This window comes from Engystomops pustulosus, unplaced genomic scaffold (assembly GCF_040894005.1).
Source record: "Engystomops pustulosus unplaced genomic scaffold, aEngPut4.maternal MAT_SCAFFOLD_122, whole genome shotgun sequence".
Taxonomy (NCBI): domain Eukaryota; kingdom Metazoa; phylum Chordata; class Amphibia; order Anura; family Leptodactylidae; genus Engystomops; species Engystomops pustulosus.
Window position 1 is genome coordinate 47,196 of NW_027285003.1, and position 27,832 is coordinate 75,027.

At 44.5% G+C, this 27,832-nt stretch overlaps 1 protein-coding gene across 1 annotated transcript; it reads left to right on the plus strand.

Moving 5' to 3' along the window:
• On the plus strand, positions 1–24,952 carry LOC140108380 (fish-egg lectin-like). Its single transcript, XM_072131697.1, has 4 exons — positions 1–84; positions 311–538; positions 706–1,039; positions 24,764–24,952. The coding sequence occupies exons 1-4, from the start codon at positions 36–38 to the stop codon at positions 24,897–24,899; spliced, it is 747 nt and encodes a 248-aa protein (XP_071987798.1). The 5' UTR covers positions 1–35; the 3' UTR covers positions 24,900–24,952.
• Positions 24,953–27,832: the final 2,880 nt, after the last annotated feature.

Here is a 27,832-nt window from a genome sequence, read left to right on the forward strand (position 1 = left end):
CTGCCGCTCACCCCACATCACAGTAAGGAGTCACCATGATCCTGATCCTCGGGGTGCTGCTGCTCGGCGCAGAGGCTTCTGCAGGTAACCGCCACCTATACATGGACTCACCACTTGCTGTATAACTTTCTATATAGCGCCCGGTTCTGTACCAGAAAGGTTCTGTGGGCTTATTGAATTTGCATGTAATTTGGTACAGGTATATGTTATAAGTTTAACTCTGTAATAGCTCTCGGGGTAGATCATTCCTGGGCTTGGGGTGAGGTTGGGGACCCCCTGTCCTGCAGATTATTGTTCCGGTTTTCTTCAGAAACTCTGTGCCTTGAGATTCCTGGGAGGATGAAGCAGCTGGATGCCGGTGCCGGAAGGGTCGTCGCAGTGAAAAGTAATGGCGACGTCTACCAACTGCTGGAGAACAACTGGGTCCAGATTCCCGGAAAACTCATCCACGTGACGGTGGGTCCAGCCGGACTCTGGGGAGTCAACAAAGACAAAAACATCTACAAATATGTGAATAACGATTGGCTGCAGGTGGACGGTAAGAGAACCTCACGTACTTGTACTTACCTGGGGCTGCAGTAACCTAGTTACATCAGACTGAGACATACTCACCATGATATGGGTAGTAGTGGAGCAGAACATCACGTGTCACCCACGTTGGTCCTTATTTCGTTCCTTAAACTTCCATCCGTTGTGTTTCCTCAGGGTTACTGAATCAGATAGACGCCGGAGGGAACAGATTTGTGGTCGGAGTAAATGACAATGAGGACATTTTTTGCCTGAACCAGGATCAGGTGACCTCCAATGCTGTGAAGTTGGACTATAAGGGTGTCGATGGTAAACTGAAGTACTACAGCAGCGGGGGCTACGGATCCTGGGGCGTAAACGCAGCCAATGATATCTTCTACCGCAAAAATGTGCACCCCATGTCCTGCCAAGGGACTAACTGGGAGAATGTGGACGGCAAACTGGTCATGCTGGAGGTCGCCGAGGACGGATCGGTGTACGGGGTCAACTATAACGGACATGTGTATAAAAGGTAAAAGCTGCACAGACCCCAAACATCACAGTGCAGCCCCCACACATCACAGTGCAGCCCCCCCACACACACACAGTGCAGCCCCCCCACACACACACAGTGCAGCCCCCCCCCACACACACAGTGCAGCCCCCCCCCACACACACAGTGCAGCGCCACACACACACACACACAGTGCAGCGCCCACACCCATCACACCACTAGGGGGAGATCACTACATACACATTATACACCACCACTAGGAGGAGATCACTACATACAGATTATACACCACCACTAGGGGGAGCTCACTACATACACATTATACACCACCACTAGGGGGAGATCACTACATACACATTATACACCACCACTAGGAGGAGATCACTACATACACATTATACACCACCACTAGGGGGAGATCACTACATACACATTATACACCACCACTAGGGGGAGATCACTACATACACATTATACACCACCACTAGGGGGAGATCACTACATACAGATTATACACCACCACTAGGAGGAGATCACTACATACAGATTATACACCACCACTAGGGGGAGATCACTACATACAGATTATACACCACCACTAGGAGGAGATCACTACATACAGATTATACATCACCACTAGGAGGAGATCACTACATACAGATTATACACCACCAATAGGAGGAGATCACTACATACACATTATACACCACCACTAGGAGGAGATCACTACATACACATTATACACCACCACTAGGGGGAGATCACTACATACACATTATACACCACCACTAGGGGGAGATCACTACATACACATTATACACCACCACTAGGGGGAGATCACTACATACACATTATACACCACCACTAGGGGGAGATCACTACATACACATTATACACCACCACTAGGAGGAGATCACTACATACAGATTATACACCACCACTAGGAGGAGATCACTACATACAGATTATACACCACCACTAGGGGGAGATCACTACATACAGATTATACACCACCACTAGGAGGAGATCACTACATACAGATTATACACCACCACTAGGGGGAGATCACTACATACAGATTATACACCACCACTAGGAGGAGATCACTACATACAGATTATACATCACCACTAGGAGGAGATCACTACATACAGATTATACACCACCAATAGGAGGAGATCACTACATACACATTATACACCACCACTAGGAGGAGATCACTACATACACATTATACACCACCACTAGGGGGAGATCACTACATACACATTATACACCACCACTAGGGGGAGATCACTACATACACATTATACACCACCACTAGGGGGAGATCACTACATACACATTATACACCACCACTAGGAGGAGATCACTACATACAGATTATACACCACCACTAGGGGGAGCTCACTACATACACATTATACACCACCACTAGGGGGAGATCACTACATACACATTATACACCACCACTAGGAGGAGATCACTACATACACATTATACACCACCACTAGGGGGAGATCACTACATACACATTATACACCACCACTAGGGGGAGATCACTACATACACATTATACACCACCACTAGGGGGAGATCACTACATACAGATTATACACCACCACTAGGAGGAGATCACTACATACAGATTATACACCACCACTAGGGGGAGATCACTACATACAGATTATACACCACCACTAGGAGGAGATCACTACATACAGATTATACATCACCACTAGGAGGAGATCACTACATACAGATTATACACCACCAATAGGAGGAGATCACTACATACACATTATACACCACCACTAGGAGGAGATCACTACATACACATTATACACCACCACTAGGGGGAGATCACTACATACACATTATACACCACCACTAGGGGGAGATCACTACATACACATTATACACCACCACTAGGGGGAGATCACTACATACACATTATACACCACCACTAGGGGGAGATCACTACATACACATTATACACCACCACTAGGAGGAGATCACTACATACAGATTATACACCACCACTAGGAGGAGACCACTACATACAGATTATACACCACCACTAGGAGGAGATCACTACATACACATTATACACCACCACTAGGGGGAGATCACTACATACACATTATACACCACCACTAGGAGGAGATCACTACATACAGATTATACACCACCACTAGGGGGAGCTCACTACATACACATTATACACCACCACTAGGGGGAGATCACTACATACACATTATACACCACCACTAGGAGGAGATCACTACATACACATTATACACCACCACTAGGAGGAGATCACTACATACAGATTATACACCACCACTAGGAGGAGATCACTACATACAGATTATACATCACCACTAGGAGGAGATCACTACATACAGATTATACACCACCAATAGGAGGAGATCACTACATACAGATTATACACCACCACTAGGAGGAGATCACTACATACACATTATACACCACCACTAGGGGGAGATCACTACATACACATTATACACCACCACTAGGGGGAGATCACTACATACACATTATACACCACCACTAGGGGGAGATCACTACATACACATTATACACCACCACTAGGAGGAGATCACTACATACACATTATACACCACCACTAGGGGGAGATCACTACATACAGATTATACACCACCACTAGGGGGAGATCACTACATACACATTATACACCACCACTAGGAGGAGATCACTACATACACATTATACACCACCACTAGGAGGAGATCACTACATACAGATTATATACCACCACTAGGGGGAGATCACTACATACACATTATACACCACCACTAGGGGGAGATCACTACATACAGATTATACACCACCACTAGGGGGAGATCACTACATACACATTATACACCACCACTAGGAGGAGATCACTACATACAGATTATATACCACCACAAGGGGGAGATCACTACATACACATTATACACCACCACTAGGGGGAGATCACTACATACACATTATACACCACCACTAGGGGGAGATCACTACATACACATTATACACCACCACTAGGGGGAGATCACTACATACACATTATACACCACCACTAGGGGGAGAACACTACATACACATTATACACCACCACAAGGAGGAGATCACTACATACAGATTATATACCACCACTAGGGGGAGATCACTACATACACATTATACACCACCACTAGGGGGAGATCACTACATACAGATTATACACCACCACTAGGGGGAGATCACTACATACACATTATACACCACCACTAGGAGGAGATCACTACATACAGATTATATACCACCACTAGGGGGAGATCACTACATACACATTATACACCACCACTAGGAGGAGATCACTACATACAGATTATACACCACCACTAGGAGGAGATCACTACATACAGAATATACACCACCACTAGGAGGAGATCACTACATACACATTATACACCAGCACTAGGAGGAGATCACTACATACAGATTAAACACCACCACTAGGGGGAGATCACTACATACACATTATACACCACCACTAGGGGGAGATCACTACATACACATTATACACCAGCACTAGGAGGAGATCACTACATACAGATTATACACCACCACTAGGGGGAGATCACTACATACACATTATACAACACCACTAGGGGGAGATCACTACATACATATTATACACCACCACTAGGAGGAGATCACTACATACACATTATACACCACCACTAGGGGGAGATCACTACATACAGATTATACACCACCACTAGGAGGAGATCACTACATACAGATTATACACCACCACTAGGGGGAGCTCACTACATACACATTATACACCACCACTAGGGGGAGATCACTACATACAGATTATACACCACCACTAGGAGGAGATCACTACATACACATTATACACCACCACTAGGGGGAGATCACTACATACACATTATACACCACCAGTAGGAGGAGATCACTACATACAGATTATACACCACCACTAGGAGGAGATCACTACATACACATTATACACCACCACTAGAGGGAGATCACTACATACAGATTATACACCACCACTAGGGGGAGATCACTACATACACATTATACACCACCACTAGGAGGAGCTCACTACATACACATTATACACCACCACTAGGAGGAGATCACTACATACACATTATACACCACCACTAGGGGGAGATCACTACATACACATTATACACCACCAGTAGGAGGAGATCACTACATACAGATTATACACCACCACTAGGGGGAGATCACTATATACAGATTATACACCACCACTAGGAGGAGATCACTACATACAGATTATACACCACCACTAGGGGGAGATCACTACATACGGATTATACACCACCATTAGGAGGAGATCATTACATACACATTATACACCACCACTAGGAGGAGATCACTACATACACATTATACACCACCACTAGGGGGAGATCACTACATACAGATTATACACCACCACTAGGAGGAGATCACTACATACACATTATACACCTCCACTAGGGGGAGATCACTACATACACATTATACACCACCACTAGGAGGAGATCACTACATACACATTACACACCACCACTAGGGGGAGATCACTACATACACATTATACACCTCCACTAGAGGGAGATCACTACATACAGATTATACACCACCACTAGGGGGAGATCACTACATACAGATTATACATCACCACTAGGGGGAGATCACTACATACACATTATACACCACCACTAGGAGGAGATCCCTACATACAGATTATACACCACCACTAGGGGGAGATCACTACATACACATTATACAACACAGCTAGGGGGAGCTCACTACATACAGATTATACACCACCACTAGGAGGAGATCACTACATACACATTATACACCACCACTAGGAGGAGATCACTACATACAGATTATACACCACCACTAGGGGGAGATCACTACATACACATTATACACCACCACTAGGAGGAGATCACTACATATAGATTATACACCACCACTAGGGGGAGATCACTACATACAGATTATACACCACCACTAGGAGGAGATCACTACATACAGATTATACACCACCACTAGGGGGAGATCACTACATACAGATTATACACCACCACTAGGGGGAGATCACTACATACAGATTATACACCACCACTAGGGGGAGCTCACTACATACAGATTATACACCACCACTAGGGGGAGATCACTACATAAACATTATACACCACCACTAGGAGGAGATCACTACATACACATTATACACCACCACTAGGGGGAGATCACTACATACAGATTATACACCACCACTAGGGGGAGATCACTACATACAGATTATACACCACCACTAGGGGGAGATCACTACATACAGATTATACACCACCACTAGGGGGAGCTCACTACATACACATTATACACCACCACTAGGGGGAGATCACTACATACAGATTATACACCACCACTAGGGGGAGATCACTACATACACATTATACACCACCACTAGGAGGAGATCACTACATACACATTATACACCACCACTAGGGGGAGATCACTACATACAGATTATACAGCACCACTAGGGGGAGATCACTACATACAGATTATACACCACCATTAGGAGGAGATCACTACATACACATTATACACCACCACTAGGGGGAGATCACTACTTACATATTATACACCACCACTAGGAGGAGATCACTACATACAGATTATACACCACCACTAGGGGGTGATCACTACATACACATTATACACCACCACTAGGGGGAGATCACTACATACAGATTATACACCACCACTAGGGGGTGATCACTACATACACATTATACACCACCACTAGGGGGAGATCGCTACATACATATTATACACCACCACTAGGAGAAGATCACTACATACACATTATACACCACCACTAGGGGGAGATCACTACATACACATTATACACCACCACTAGGGGGAAATAACTACATACACATTATACACCACCACTAGAGGGAGATCACTACATACACATTATACACAACCACTAGGGGGAGATCACTACATACAAATTATACACCAGCACTAAGAGGAGATTACTACATACAGGTTATACACCACCACTAGGAGAAGATCACTACATACACATTATACACCACCACTAGGAGGAGATCACTACATTCAGATTATACACCACCACTAGGAGGAGATCACTACATACAGATCATACACCACCACTAGGGGGAGCTCACTACATACAGATTATACACCACCACTAGGAGGAGATCACTACATACAGATTATACACCACCACTAGGGGGAGCTCACTACATACAGATTATACACCACCACTAGGAGTAGATCACTACATACATATTATACACCACCACTAGGGGGAGATCACTACATACAGATTATACACCACCACTAGGGGGAGATCACTACATACAGATTATACACCACCACTAGGAGGAGATCACTACATACACATTATACACCACCACTAGGGGGAGGTCACTACATACAGATTATACACCACCACTAGGGGGAGATCACTACATACAGATTATACACCACCACTAGTAGGAGATCACTACATACAGATTATACACCACCACTAGGGGGAGATCACTACATACAGATTATACACCACCACTAGGAGGAGATCACTACAAACAGATTATACACCACCACTAGGAGGAGATCACTACATACAGATTATAGACCACCACTAGGAGGAGATCACTACATACAGATTATACACCACCACTAGGGGGAGATCACTACATACAGACTATACAACCCCACTAGGAGGAGATCACTACATACATATTATACACCACCACTAGGGGGAGATCACTACATATACATTATACACAACCACTAGGGGGAGATCACTACATACAGATTATACACCACCACTAGGGGGAGATCACTACATACAGATTATACACCACCACTAGGGGGAGATCACTACATACAGATTATACACCACCACTAGGGGGAGATCACTACATACAGATTATACACCACCACTAGGGGGAGATCACTACATACAGATTATACACCACCACTAGGGGGAGCTCACTACATACACATTATACACCACCACTAGGGGGAGATCACTACATACACATTATACACCACCACTAGGAGGAGATCACTACATACACATTATACACCACCACTAGGGGGAGATCACTACATACAGATTATACACCACCACTAGGGGGAGATCACTACATACAGATTATACACCACCATTAGGAGGAGATCACTACATACACATTATACACCACCACTAGGGGGAGATCACTACTTACATATTATACACCACCACTAGGAGGAGATCACTACATACAGATTATACACCACCACTAGGGGGTGATCACTACATACACATTATACACCACCACTAGGGGGAGATCACTACATACAGATTATACACCACCACTAGGGGGTGATCACTACATACACATTATACACCACCACTAGGGGGAGATCGCTACATACATATTATACACCACCACTAGGAGAAGATCACTACATACACATTATACACCACCACTAGGGGGAGATCACTACATACTCATTATACACCACCACTAGGGGGAAATAACTACATACACATTATACACCACCACTAGGGGGAGATCACTACATACACATTATACACAACCACTAGGGGGAGATTACTACATACAAATTATACACCACCACTAAGAGGAGATTACTACATACAGGTTATACACCACCACTAGAAGAAGATCACTACATACACATTATACACCACCACTAGGAGGAGATCACTACATTCAGATTATACACCACCACTAGGAGGAGATCACTACATACAGATCATACACCACCACTAGGGGGAGCTCACTACATACAGATTATACACCACCACTAGGAGGAGATCACTACATAAAGATTATACACCACCACTAGGGGGAGCTCACTACATACAGATTATACACCACCACTAGGAGTAGATCACTACATACATATTATACACCACCACTAGGGGGAGATCACTACATACAGATTATACACCACCACTAGGGGGAGATCACTACATACAGATTATACACCACCACTAGGAGGAGATCACTACATACACATTATACACCACCACTAGGGGGAGATCACTACATACAGATTATACACCACCACTAGGGGGAGATCACTACATACAGATTATACACCACCACTAGGAGGAGATCACTACATACAGATTATACACCACCACTAGGGGGAGATCACTACATACAGATTATACACCACCACTAGGAGGAGATCACTACAAACAGATTATACACCACCACTAGGAGGAGATCACTACATACAGATTATAGACCACCACTAGGAGGAGATCACTACATACAGATTATACACCACCACTAGGGGGAGATCACTACATACAGACTATACAACCCCACTAGGAGGAGATCACTACATACATATTATACACCACCACTAGGGGGAGATCACTACATATACATTATACACAACCACTAGGGGGAGATCACTACATACAGATTATACACCACCACTAGGGGGAGATCACTACATACAGATTATACACCACCACTAGGGGGAGATCACTACATACAGATTATACACCACCACTAGGGGGAGATCACTACATACAGATTATATACCACCACTAGGGGGAGATCACTACATACAGATTATACACCACCACTAGGGGGAGATCACTACATACAGATTATACACCACCACTAGGAGGAGATCACTACATACAGATTATACACCACCACTAGGGGGAGATCACTACATACACATTATACACCACCACTAGGAGATCACTACATACAGATTATACACCACCACTAGGGGGAGCTCACTACATACAGATTATACACCACCACTAGGGGGAGATCACTACATACAGATTATACAGCACCACTAGGGGGAGATCACTACATACAGATTATACACCACCACTAGGAGGAGATCACTACATACAGATTATACACCACCACTAGGGGGAGATCACTACATACACATTATACACCACCACTAGGAGATCACTACATACAGATTATACACCACCACTAGGAGGCGCTCACTACATACAGATTATACACCACCACTAGGGGGAGATCACTACATACAGATTATACACCACCACTAGGAGATCACTACATACAGATTATACACCACCACTAGGAGGCGCTCACTACATACAGATTATACACCACCACTAGGGGGAGATCACTACATACAGATTATACACCACCACTAGGGGGAGGTCACTACATACAGATAATACACCACCACTAGGGGGAGATCACTACATACAGATTATACACCACCACTAGGAGGAGATCACTACATACACATTATACACCATTACTAGGGGGAGATCACTACATACACATTATACACCACCACTAGGGGGAGATCACTACATACACATTATACACCTCCACTAGGGGGAGATCACTACATACAGATTATACACAACCACTAGGGGGAGCTCACTACATACAGATTAAACACCACCACTAGGGGGAGATCACTACATACAGATTATACACCACCACTAGCAGGAGATCACTACATACAGATTATACACCACCACTAGGAGGAGATCACTACAAACAGATTATACACCACCACTAGGGGGAGATCACTACATACAGATTATACACCACCACTAGGAGGAGATCACTACATACACATTATACACCACCACTAGGGGGAGATCACTACATACACATTATACACCACCACTAGGGGGAGATCACTACATACACATTATACACCACCACTAGGGGGAGATCACTACATACACATTATACACCACCACTAGGGGGAGATCACTACATACAGATTATACACCACCACTAGGAGGAGATCACTACTTACACATTATACACCACCACTAGGAGGAGATCACTACAAACAGATTATACAACATTACTAGGGGGAGATCACTACATACAGATTATACACCACCACTAGGAGGAGATCACTACATACACATTATACACCACCACTAGGGGGAGATCACTACATACAGATTATACACCACCACTAGGGGGAGATCACTACATACACATTATACACCACCACTAGGGGGAGATCACTACATACACATTATACACCACCACTAGGGGGAGATCACTACATACAGATTATACACCACCACTAGGAGGAGATCACTACATACACATTATACACCACCACTAGGAGGAGATCACTACATACACATTATACACCACCACTAGGGGGAGATCACTACATACACATTATACACCACCACTAGGGGGAGATCACTACATACAGATTATACACCACCACTAGGAGGAGATTACTACATACAGATTATACATCACCACTAGGGGGAGATCACTACATACAGATTATACAGCACCACTAGGGGGAGATCACTACATACAGATTATACACCACCACTAGGGGGAGATCACTACATACAGATTATACACCACCACTAGGAGGAGATTACTACATACAGATTATACATCACCACTAGGGGGAGATCACTACATACAGATTATACACCACCACTAGGGGGAGATCACTACATACAGATTATACACCACCACTAGGGGGAGATCACTACATACAGATTATACACCACCACTAGGAGGAGATCACTACATACAGATTATACACCACCACTAGGGGGAGATCACTACATATACATTATACACCACCACTAGGGGGAGATCACTACATACACATTATACACCACCACTAGGGGGAGATCACTACATACAGATTATACACCACCACTAGGGGGAGCTCACTACATAAAGATTATACACCACCACTAGGGGGGGATCACTACATACAGATTATACACCACCACTAGGGGGAGCTCACTACATATAGATTATACACCACCACTAGGGGGGATCACTACATACAGATTATACACCACCACTAGGGGGAGATCACTACATACAGATTATACACCACCACTAGGAGGCGCTCACTACATACAGATTATACACCACCACTAGGGGGAGATCACTACATACAGATTATACACCACCACTAGGAGGAGATCACTACATACAGATAATACACCACCACTAGGGGGAGATCACCACATACAGATTATACACCACCACTAGGAGGAGATCACTACATACACATTATACACCACCACTAGGAGGAGCTCACTACATATAGATTATACACCACCACTAGGGGGAGATCACTACATACAGATTACACACCACCACTAGGAGGAGATCACTACATACACATTATACACCACCACTAGGGGGAGATCACTACATACACATTATACACAACCACTAGGGGGAGATCACTACATACAGATTATACACCCCCACTAGGGGGAGATCACTACATACAGATTATACACAACCACTAGGGGGAGATCACTACATACAGATTATACACCACCACTAGGGGGAGCTCACTACATACACATTATACACCACCACTAGGGGGAGATCACTACATACACATTATACACCACCACTAGGGGGAGATCACTACATACAGATTATACACAACCACTAGGGGGAGATCACTACATACAGATTATACACCACCACTAGGGGGAGCTCACTACATACACATTATACACCACCACTAGGAGGAGATCACTACATACACAGTATACACCACCACTAGGGGGAGATCACTACATACACATTATACACATCCACTAGGGGGAGATCACTACATACAGATTATACACCCCCACTAGGGGGAGATCACTACATACAGATTATACACCACTAATAGGGGGAGAATTCTACATACAGATTATACACCCCCACTAGGGGGAGATTACTACATACAGATTATACACCACCACTAGGGGGAGCTCATTACATACAGATTATACACCACCACTACAGGTAGCTCACTACATACAGATTATACACTACCACTAGGGGGATATCACTACATACAGATTATACACCACCACTAGGGGGAGATCACTACATACAGATTATACACCACCACTAGGAGGAGATCATTACATACAGATTATACACCACCACTAGGGGGAGATCACTACATACACATTATACACCACCACTAGGGGGAGATCACTACATACACATTATACACCACCACTAGGGGGGATTACTACATACAGATTATACACCACCACTAGGGGGAGCTCACTACATACACATTATACACCACCACTAGGGGTAGATCACTACATACAGATTATACACCACCAGTAGGAGGAGATCACTACATACACATTATACATCACCACTAGGGGGAGCTGACCACATACAGATTATACACCACCACTAGGAGGAGATCACTACATACAGATTATACACCACCACTAGGAGGGGATAAGTACATACAGATTATACACCACCACTAGGAGGCGCTCAATACATAGAGATTATACACCACCACTAGGGGGAGATCACTACATACAGATTATACACCACCACTAGGGGGAGATCACTACATACAGATAATACACCACCACTAGGGGGAGATCACTACATACAGATTATACACCACCACTAGGGGGAGATCACTACATACAGATTATACATCACCACTAGGGGGAGATCACTACATACACATTATGCACCACCACTAGGGGGAGATCACTACATACACATTATGCACCACCACTAGGGGGAGACCACTACATACAGATTTTACACCACCACTAGGGGGAGATCACTACATACAGATTATACTCCAGCACTAGGGGGAGATCACTACATACACATTATACACCAGCACTAGGGGGAGATCACTACATACAGATTATACACCACCACTAGGGGGAGATCACTACATACAGATTACACACCACCACTAGGGGGAGATCACTACATTCAGATTATACACCACCACTAGGGGGAGCTTACTACATACAGATTATACACCACCACTAGGGGGAGATCACTACATACAGATTATACATCACCACTAGGGGAGGTCACTACATACAGATTATACACCACCACTAGAGGGAGATCACTACATACACATTATACACCACCACTAGGGGGAGATCACTACATACAGATAATACACCACCACTAGGGGGAGATCACTACATACAGATTATACATCACCACTAGGGGGAGGTCACTACATACAGATTATACACCACCACTAGGGGGAGATCACTACATACAGATTATACACCACCACTAGGGGGAGATCACTACATACAGATTTTACACCACCACTAGGGGGAGATCACTACATACAGATTATACACCACCACTAGGGGGAGCTCACTACATACAGATTATACACCACCACTAGGGGGAGCTCACTACATACAGATTATACACCATTACTTGGGGGAGCTCACTACATACAGATTATACTCCACCACTAGGGGGAGCTCACTACATACACATTATACATCACCACTAGGGGGAGATCACTACATACAGATTATACACCACCACTAGGAGGAGATCACTACATACAGATTATACATCACCACTAGGGGAGGTCACTACATACAGATTATACACCACCACTAGGGGGAGATCACTACATACAGATTATACATCACCACTAGGGGAGGTCACTACATACAGATTATACACCACCACTAGGGGGAGTTTACTACATACACATTATACACCACCACTAGGGGGAGATCACTACATACAGATTATACACCACCACTAGGGGGAGATCACTACATACAGATTATAAATCACCACTAGGGGGAGGTTACTACATACAGATTATACACCACCACTAGGGGGAGATCACCACATACAGATTATACACCACCACTAGGGGGAGATCACTACATACAGATTTTACACCACCACTAGGGGGAGATCACTACATACAGATTATACACCAGCACTAGGGGGAGATCACTACATACACATTATACACCAGCACTAGGGGGAGATCACTACATACAGATTATACACCACCACTAGGGGGAGGTCACTACATACAGATTATACATCACCACTAGGGGGAGATCACTACATACACATTATACATCACCACTAGGGGGAGATCACTACATACAGATTATACACCACCACTAGGAGGAGCTCACTACATACAGATTATACACCACAACTAGGAGGAGATCACTACATACAGATTATACACCACCACTAGGAGGAGCTCACTACATACAGATTATACACCACCACTAGGAGGAGCTCACTACATACAGATTATACACCACCACTTGGAGGAGATCACTACATACAGATTATACACCACCACTAGGGGGAGCTCACTACATACAGATTATACACCACCACTAGGGGGAGCTCACTACATACAGATTTTACACCACCACTATGGGGAGCTCACTACATACAGATTATAGACCACCACTAGGGGGAGATCACTACATAAATATTATACACCACCACTAGGGGGAGATCACTACATACAGATTATACACCACCACTAGGGGGAGAACACTACATACAGATTATACACCACCACTAGGAGGAGATCACTACATACAGATTATACACCACCACTAGGGGGAGATCACTACATAGAGATTATACAACACCACTAGGGGGAGATCACTACATACAGATTATACACCACCACTAGGGGGAGCTCACTACATACAGATTATACACCACCACTAGGGGGAGATCACTACATACAGATTATACACCACCACTAGGGGGAGATCACTACATACAGATCATACACCACCACTAGGGGGAGCTCGCTACATACAGATTATACACCTCCACTAGGGGGAGCTCACTACATACAGATTATACACCACCACTAGGGGGAGCTCACTACATACAGATTATACACCACCACTAGGGGGAGCTCACTACCTAGAGATTATACACCATTACTTGGGGGAGCTCACTACATACAGATTATACACCACCACTAGGGGGAGCTCACTACATACACATTATACACCACCACTAGGGGGAGATCACTACATACACATTATACACCACCACTAGGGGGGGATCACTACATACAGATTATACACCCCCACTAGGGGGAGATCACTACATACAGATTATACACCACCACTAGGGGGAGGTCACTACATACAGATTATACACCACCACTAGGGGGAGATCACTACATACAGATTATACACCACCACTAGGAGGAGATCATTACATACAGATTATACACCACCACTAGGGGGAGATCACTACATACACATTATACACCACCACTAGGGGGAGATCACTACATACACATTATACACCACCACTAGGGGGGATTACTACATACAGATTATACACCACCACTAGGGGGAGCTCACTACATACACATTATACACCACCACTAGGGGTAGATCACTACATACAGATTATACACCACCAGTAGGAGGAGATCACTACATACACATTATACATCACCACTAGGGGGAGCTGACCACATACAGATTATACACCACCACTAGGAGGAGATCACTACATACAGATTATACACCACCACTAGGAGGGGATAAGTACATACAGATTATACACCACCACTAGGAGGCGCTCAATACATAGAGATTATACACCACCACTAGGGGGAGATCACTACATACAGATTATACACCACCACTAGGGGGAGATCACTACATACAGATAATACACCACCACTAGGGGGAGATCACTACATACAGATTATACACCACCACTAGGGGGAGATCACTACATACAGATTATACATCACCACTAGGGGGAGATCACTACATACACATTATGCACCACCACTAGGGGGAGATCACTACATACACATTATGCACCACCACTAGGGGGAGACCACTACATACAGATTTTACACCACCACTAGGGGGAGATCACTACATACAGATTATACTCCAGCACTAGGGGGAGATCACTACATACACATTATACACCAGCACTAGGGGGAGATCACTACATACAGATTATACACCACCACTAGGGGGAGATCACTACATACAGATTACACACCACCACTAGGGGGAGATCACTACATTCAGATTATACACCACCACTAGGGGGAGCTTACTACATACAGATTATACACCACCACTAGGGGGAGATCACTACATACAGATTATACATCACCACTAGGGGAGGTCACTACATACAGATTATACACCACCACTAGAGGGAGATCACTACATACACATTATACACCACCACTAGGGGGAGATCACTACATACAGATAATACACCACCACTAGGGGGAGATCACTACATACAGATTATACATCACCACTAGGGGGAGGTCACTACATACAGATTATACACCACCACTAGGGGGAGATCACTACATACAGATTATACACCACCACTAGGGGGAGATCACTACATACAGATTTTACACCACCACTAGGGGGAGATCACTACATACAGATTATACACCACCACTAGGGGGAGCTCACTACATACAGATTATACACCACCACTAGGGGGAGCTCACTACATACAGATTATACACCATTACTTGGGGGAGCTCACTACATACAGATTATACACCACCACTAGGGGGAGCTCACTACATACACATTATACATCACCACTAGGGGGAGATCACTACATACAGATTATACACCACCACTAGGAGGAGATCACTACATACAGATTATACATCACCACTAGGGGAGGTCACTACATACAGATTATACACCACCACTAGGGGGAGATCACTACATACAGATTATACATCACCACTAGGGGAGGTCACTACATACAGATTATACACCACCACTAGGGGGAGTTTACTACATACACATTATACACCACCACTAGGGGGAGATCACTACATACAGATTATACACCACCACTAGGGGGAGATCACTACATACAGATTATAAATCACCACTAGGGGGAGGTTACTACATACAGATTATACACCACCACTAGGGGGAGATCACCACATACAGATTATACACCACCACTAGGGGGAGATCACTACATACAGATTTTACACCACCACTAGGGGGAGATCACTACATACAGATTATACACCAGCACTAGGGGGAGATCACTACATACACATTATACACCAGCACTAGGGGGAGATCACTACATACACATTATACACCACCACTAGGGGGAGGTCACTACATACAGATTATACATCACCACTAGGGGGAGATCACTACATACACATTATACATCACCACTAGGGGGAGATCACTACATACAGATTATACACCACCACTAGGAGGAGCTCACTACATACAGATTATACACCACAACTAGGAGGAGATCACTACATACAGATTATACACCACCACTAGGAGGAGCTCACTACATACAGATTATACACCACCACTAGGAGGAGCTCACTACATACAGATTATACACCACCACTTGGAGGAGATCACTACATACAGATTATACACCACCACTAGGGGGAGCTCACTACATACAGATTATACACCACCACTAGGGGGAGCTCACTACATACAGATTTTACACCACCACTATGGGGAGCTCACTACATACAGATTATAGACCACCACTAGGGGGAGATCACTACATAAATATTATACACCACCACTAGGGGGAGATCACTACATACAGATTATACACCACCACTAGGGGGAGAACACTACATACAGATTATACACCACCACTAGGAGGAGATCACTACATACAGATTATACACCACCACTAGGGGGAGATCACTACATAGAGATTATACAACACCACTAGGGGGAGATCACTACATACAGATTATACACCACCACTAGGGGGAGCTCACTACATACAGATTATACACCACCACTAGGGGGAGATCACTACATACAGATTATACACCACCACTAGGGGGAGATCACTACATACAGATCATACACCACCACTAGGGGGAGCTCGCTACATACAGATTATACACCACCACTAGGGGGAGCTCACTACATACAGATTATACACCACCACTAGGGGGAGCTCACTACATACAGATTATACACCACCACTAGGGGGAGCTCACTACCTACAGATTATACACCATTACTTGGGGGAGCTCACTACATACAGATTATACACCACCACTAGGGGGAGCTCACTACATACACATTATACACCACCACTAGGGGGAGATCACTACATACACATTATACACCACCACTAGGGGGGGATCACTACATACAGATTATACACCACCACTAGGGGGGGATCACTACATACAGATTATACACCACCACTAGGGGGAGATCACTACATACAGATTATACACCACCACTAGGGGGAGATCACTACATACAGATTATACACCACCACTAGGAGGAGATCACTACATACAGATTATACACCACCACTAGGGGGAGATCACTACATACAGATTATACACCACCACTAGGGGGAGCTCATTACATACAGATTATACACCACCACTAGGGGGAGATCACTACATACAGATTATACACCACCACTAGGGGGAGATCACTACATACAGATTATACACCACCACTAGGGGGAGCTCACTACATACAGATTTAACACCACCACTAGGGGGAGATCACTACATACAGATTATACACCAGCACTAGGGGGAGATCACTACATACACATTATACACCACCACTAGGGGGAGATCACTACATACAGATTATACACCACCACTAGGGGGAGATCACTACATACAGATTATACACCACCACTAGGGGAAGCTCACTACATAAACATTATACACCACCACTAGGGGGAGATCACTACATACAGATTATACATCACCACTAGGGGGAGATCACTACATACAGATTATACACCACCACTAGGGGGAGCTCACTACATACAGATTATACACCACCACTAGGGGCAGATCACTACATACACATTATACATGACCACTAGGGGAGGTCACTACATACAGATTATACATCACCACTAGGGGGAGCTCACTACATACAGATTATACACCACCACTAGGGGCAGATCACTACATACAGATTATACATCACCACTAGGGGAGGTCACTACATACAGATTATACACCACCACTAGTGAGAGATCACTACATACAGATTATACATCACCACTAGGGGGAGGTCACTACATACAGATTATACACCACCACTAGGGGGAGGTCACTACATATAGATTATACACCACCACTAGGAGGAGATCACTACATACAGATTATACACCACCACTAGTGGGAGATCACTACATACAGATTTTACACCACCACTAGGGGGAGATCACTACATACAGATTATACACCAGCACTAGGGGGAGATCACTACATACACATTATACACCAGCACTAGGGGGAGATCACTACATACAGATTATACACCACCACTAGGGGGAGGTCACTACATACAGATTATACATCACCACTAGGGGGAGATCACTACATACACATTATACACCACCACTAGGGGGAGATCACTACATACAGATTATACACCACCACTAGGAGGAGATTACTACATACAGATTATAGACCACCACTAGGGGGAGATCACTACATAAATATTATACACCACCACTAGGGGGAGATTATACACCACCACTAGGGGGAGCTCATTACATACAGATTATACACCACCACTAGGGGGAGATCACTACATACAGATTATACACCACCACTAGGGGGAGATCACTACATACAGATTATACACCACCACTAGGGGGAGCTCACTACATAGAGATTTTACACCACCACTAGGGGGAGATCACTACATACAGATTATACACCAGCACTAGGGGGAGATCGCTACATACACATTATACACCACCACTAGGGGGAGATCACTACATACAGATTATACACCACCACTAGGGGGAGATCACTACATACAGGTTATACACCACCACTAGGGGAAGCTCACTACATAAACATTATACACCACCACTAGGGGGAGATCACTACATACAGATTATACATCACCACTAGGGGGAGATCACTACATACAGATTATACACCACCACTAGGGGGAGCTCACTACATACAGATTATACACCACCACTAGGGGCAGATCACTACATACACATTATACATGACCACTAGGGGAGGTCACTACATACAGATTATACATCACCACTAGGGGGAGCTCACTACATACAGATTATACACCACCACTAGGGGCAGATCACTACATACACATTATACATGACCACTAGGGGAGGTCACTACATACAGATTATACATCACCACTAGGGGGAGCTCACTACATACAGATTATACACCACCACTAGGGGCAGATCACTACATACAGATTATACATCACCACTAGGGGGAGGTCACTACATACAGATTATACACCACCACTAGGGGGAGGTCACTACATATAGATTATACACCAACACTAGGAGGAGATCACTACATACAGATTATACACCACCACTAGGGGGAGATCACTACATACAGATTTTACACCACCACTAGGGGGAGATCACTACATACAGATTATACACCAGCACTAGGGGGAGATCACTACATACACATTATACACCAGCACTAGGGGGAGATCACTACATACAGATTATACACCACCACTAGGGGGAGGTCACTACATACAGATTATACATCACCACTAGGGGGAGATCACTACATACACATTATACACCACCACTAGGGGGAGATCACTACATACAGATTATACACCACAACTAGGAGGAGATTACTACATACAGATTATACACCACCACTAGGGGGAGCTAACTACATACAGATTATACACCACCACTAGGGGGAGATTATACACCACCACTAGGGGGAGATCACTACATACACATTATACACCACCACTAGGGGGAGATCACTACATACACATTATACACCACTACTAGGGGGAAATCACTACATACAGATTATACACCAGCACTAGGGGGAGATCACTACATGCAGATTATACACCACCACTAGGGGGAGACCACTACATACAGATTATACATCACCACTAGGGGGAGGTCACTACATACAGATTATACACCACCACTAGGGGGAGCTCACTACATACAGATTTTACACCACCACTAAGAGGAGATCACTACATACAGATTACACACCACCACTAGGGGGAGCTCACTACATACAGATTATACACCACCACTAGGGGGAGATCACTACATACACATTATACACCACCACTAGGAGGAGATCACTACATACAGATTATACACCACCACTAGGAGGAGCTCACTACATACAGATTATACACCACAACTAGGAGGAGCTCACTACATACAGATTATATACCACCACTAGGAGGAGCTCACTACATACAGATTATACACCACCACTTGGAGGAGATCACTACATACAGATTATACACCACCACTTGGAGGAGATCACTACATACGGATTATACACCACCACTAGGGGGAGCTCACTACATACAGATTATACACCACCACTAGGGGGAGCTCACTACATACAGATTTTACACCACCACTAGGGGGAGCTCACTACATACAGATTATAGACCACTACTAGGGGGAGATCACTACATAAATATTATACACCACCACTAGGGGGAGATCACTACATACAGATTATACACCACCACTAGGAGGAGATCACTACATACAGATTATACACCACCACTAGGAGGAGATCACTACATACAGATTATACACCACCACTAGGAGATCACTACATACACATTATACACCACCACTAGGAGGAGATCACTACATACACATTATACACCACCACTAGGGGGAGATCACTACATACACATTATACACCACCACTAGGAGGAGATCACTACATACACATTATACACCACCACTAGGGGGAGATCACTGCATACAGATTATACACCACCACTAGGGGGAGATCACTACTTACAGATTATACACCACCACTAGGAGGAGATCACTACATACAGATTATACACCACCAATAGGAGATCACTACATACACATTATACACCACCACTAGGAGGAGATCACTACATACACATTATACACCACCACTAGGGGGAGATCACTACATACACATTATACACCACCACTAGGAGGAGATCACTACATACACATTATACACCACCACTAGGAGGAGATCACTACATACACATTACACACCACCACTAGGGGGAGATCACTACATACAGATTATACACCACCACTAGGGGGAGATCACTACATACAGATTATACACCACCACTAGGAGGAGATCACTACATACAGATTATACACCACCACTAGGGGGAGATCACTACATACACATTTTACACCACCACTAGGGGGAGATCACTACATGCAGATTATACACCACCACTAGGAGGAGATCACTACATACAGATTATACACCACCACTAGGGGGAGATCACTACATACACATTATACACCATTACTAGGAGGAGATCACTACATACAGATTATATACCACCATTAGGGAGAGCTCACTACATACACATTATACACCACCACTAGGGGGAGATCACTACATACAGATTATACACCACCACTAGGGGGAGATCACTACATACAGATTATACACCACCACTAGGGGGAGCTCACTACATACACATTATACACCACCACTAGGGGGAGATCACTACATACAGATTATACACCACCACTAGGGGGAGCTCACTACATACACATTATACACCACCTCTAGGGGGAGATCACTACATACAGATTATACACCACCACTAGGAGGAGATCACTACATACACATTATACACCACCACTAGGGGGAGATCACTACATACACATTATACACCACCACTAGGGGGAGATCACTTAATACAGATTATACACCACCACTAGGAGGAGATCACTACATACACATTATACACCACCACTAGGGGGAGATCACTACATACACATTATACATCACCACTAGGAGGAGATCACTACATACACATTATACACCACCACTAGGAGGAGATCACTACATACAGATTATACACCACCACTAGGGGGAGATCACTACATACAGATTATACACCACCACTAGGGGGAGCTCACTACATACAGATTATACACCACCACTAGGAGGAGATCACTACATACAGATTATACACCACCACTAGGAGGAGATCACTACATACACATTATACACCACCACTAGGAGGAGATCACTACATACAGATTATACACCACCACTAGGGGGAGATCACTACATACAGATTATACACCACCACTAGGGGGAGATCACTACATACAGATTATACACCACCACTAGGGGGAGATCACTACATACACATTATACACCACCACTAGGAGGAGATCACTACATACACATTATACACCACCACTAGGGAGAGATCACTACATACAGATTATACACCACCACTAGGGGGAGATCACTACATACAGATTATACACCACCACTAGGGGGAGATCACTACATACACATTATACACCACCACTAGGGGGAGATCACTACATACACATTTTACACCACCACTAGGGGGAGATCACTACATACAGATTATACACCACCACTAGGGGGAGCTCACTACATACAGATTATACACCACCACTAGGGGGAGATCACTACATACAGATTATACATCACCACTAGGGGGAGCTCACTACATACAGATTATACACCACCACTAGGGGGAGATCACTACATACAGATTATACACCACCACTAGGGGGAGATCACTACATACACATTTTACACCACCACTAGGGGGAGATCACTACATACAGATTATACACCACCACTAGGAGGAGATCACTACATACAGATTATATACCGCCACTAGGGGGAGATCACTACATACAGATTATATACCGCCACTAGGGCTGTGTTTTGGTCCCTTTACCTTTCATAATGCACATTCTTTTTCCATTTTAGAGAAGGGATCACAGCAGGAAATCCTATGGGAACCTCCTGGAGTTACTTGAAAGTGGATGAAAAAGTTCGCCATGTTTCTTATGATAGGGGAGTCCTTTATGTTGTCACCATTGATGATAGAATCTTCAGATGTTAAGCGATGCCACCACGTTTGATAAATTAGAAAAACTGAAAGTGGAGGCAACTGCTTTAAACCTTTGATTTATAATCTGAAGAAAATATAAAAATACCCTTAAAATATAAATAAAAAAAAATGTGCACAATTGATGTTGATCTCTGTAGTATCTTTCACAATAAATATAATTTTACTTTCATAAGATTTTATTTAATCAGTTTTATCCTCAGAAAATTCGTGACAGGAGGAGGAGGTGACTATAAACACCAGTGAAAGGAGGAGGTGACTATATACACCAGGACTGCAGGGATTAACAAACCCAAACCTTAAATTTGGTACTTGACCCTGTACCTTGATAAACCATCCAACCGTTTGGTACTTGACCTTGTATCTTGATCAACCATCCAACCGTTTGATACTTGACCTTGCACCTTGATCAACCATCCAACCGTTTGGTACTTGACCCTGTACCTTGATCAACCATCCAACCGTCTGGTACTTGACCTTGTACCTTGATCAACCATCCAACCGTCTGGTACTTGACCTTGTATTTTGATAAACCTTCCATCCGTTTGGTACTTGACCTTGTACTTTGAGAAATCATCCAACCGTCTGGTACTTGACCATGTACCTAGACTGACCACCCAACCGTCTGGTACCTGACTGTGTACCTAGACTAACCACCGAACCGTCTGGTACCTGACTGTGTACCTAGACTAACCACCAACCGTCTGGTACCTGACCGTGTACCTAGACTAACCACCCATAAACAGACCGGGAAACTAAATGTTTGGGTAATGTGGGAAGGCCACAGCGTTTATTAACAACTAAGATAAATTATTAAATAACGTTATAAATTAAAACATTTCCCAACTTGCTAGGCCCGCTTGGCATCTTCAAAATCTTGAGAACCGACTTCGCCCGAAATGGCGGCTGCGGCCCTGCAGCCGGCATGTGGGCATCTTCCAGCGCCTTAGGGCCTGTGTAACTTCCGCCTTCGCTGTGACAACTGTAGGAAAACAGAAGGAAACAGCCAGAACCAAGGAAAGAAGAGCTGAAAAGAAATAATTCAGAGGGCAGGGTGGGAGGGTGACTTCTCGCCTCTTCGGTCCAGGGGGCAGAAGGAAAGAGGCCCCCCCACGTGCTCTCGGACTTTATAAAACCACCGGGCGGGTCCTTACCCGCCCCCAAACACCGCCTCCGGTGACCTCACACGGGAGGGGTAAAGGGGCAAGCCCCACCAGCCTACCAGAAGGCTTGAAACCACCCCCTACAGTCCTCAGCCCCTTCGCTAGTTGCTTTGGGGCTTGTTAGACTGCAGGGATTAACAAACCCAAACCTTAAATTTGGTACTTGACCCTGTACCTTGATAAACCATCCAACCGTTTGGTACTTGACCTTGTATCTTGATCAACCATCCAACCGTTTGATACTTGACCTTGCACCTTGATCAACCATCCAACCGTTTGGTACTTGACCTTGTACCTTGATCAACCATCCAACCGTTTGGTACTTGACCCTGTACCTTGATCAACCATCCAACCGTCTGGTACTTGACCTTGTACCTTGATCAACCATCCAACCGTCTGGTACTTGACCTTGTATTTTGATAAACCTTCCATCCGTTTGGTACTTGACCTTGTACTTTGAGAAATCATCCAACCGTCTGGTACTTGACCATGTACCTAGACTGACCACCCAACCGTCTGGTACCTGACTGTGTACCTAGACTAACCACCCAACCGTCTGGTACCTGACTGTGTACCTAGACTAACCACCCAACCGTCTGGTACCTGACCGTGTACCTAGACTAACCACCCATAAACAGACCGGGAAACTAAATGTTTGGGTAATGTGGGAAGGCCACAGCGTTTATTAACAACTAAGATAAATTATTAAATAACGTTATAAATTAAAACATTTCCCAACTTGCTAGGCCCGCTTGGCATCTTCAAAATCTTGAGAACCGACTTCGTCCGAAATGGCGGCTGCGTCCCTGCAGCCGGCATGTGGGCATCTTCCAGCGCCTTAGGGCCTGTGTAACTTCCGCCACGGAGCAGCCTCCTCCCTCCTAACACCGGCTGCGACCCCCCACACGGACCAAGGCCATGGACATCTCAGCCAGCTCCTGCAGGCCGAGAAGGAAAATATTCACCTTAATGGAATTGAGATGGACCCCGTCGCATAATAAGGGATGGTGGTTATCCCCCGCAGATTCTCATAATAAGGGATGGTGGTTATCCCCCGCAGATTCTCATAATAAGAGATGGGGGTTATCCCCTGCAGATTCTCATAATAACGGATGGCGGTTATCCCCTGCAGATTCTCATAATAACGGATGGCGGTTATCCCCTGCAGATTCTCATAATAACGGATGGCGGTTATCCCCTGCAGATTCTCATAATAACGGATGGCGGTTATCCCCTGCAGATTCTCATAATAACGGATGGCGGTTATCCCCTGCAGATTCTCATAATAAGAGATGGCGGGTATCCCCTGCAGATTCTCATAATAACGGATGGCGGTTATCCCCTGCAGATTCTCATGCCTATACACCAATCCTCCCAGGGACATCAGGTATTTTTGATAATCAGGACTTTCCTTGCTCTCTGTAAAGCAGCTGAGAATAGGATGCCTGACCCATTAACTACTCGAAGATATACCTGCAAAACCCACAAGACTTCCTTCAAGGGACTAGTTATCCGGGGTGAGAGGTGCCATTTACATAACCCAGGATTATCCTTTACCGACTTTAAGTTGCTGCATTTGCCAAAACCAGGGACCGAAACCGCAAAAGCTCACAACTAGTTATGGAAAGTTTGGAGACTTCCATCTTTCACTGCACTAAGTCGACCGCCCTATCAAAGGAGACGTACGTAACCGCCACCACCTCCTGTATGGCATCATTGACCGAGGGACCCTTGGGAAAAGACAGGTGAGCAATTAATCTGAAC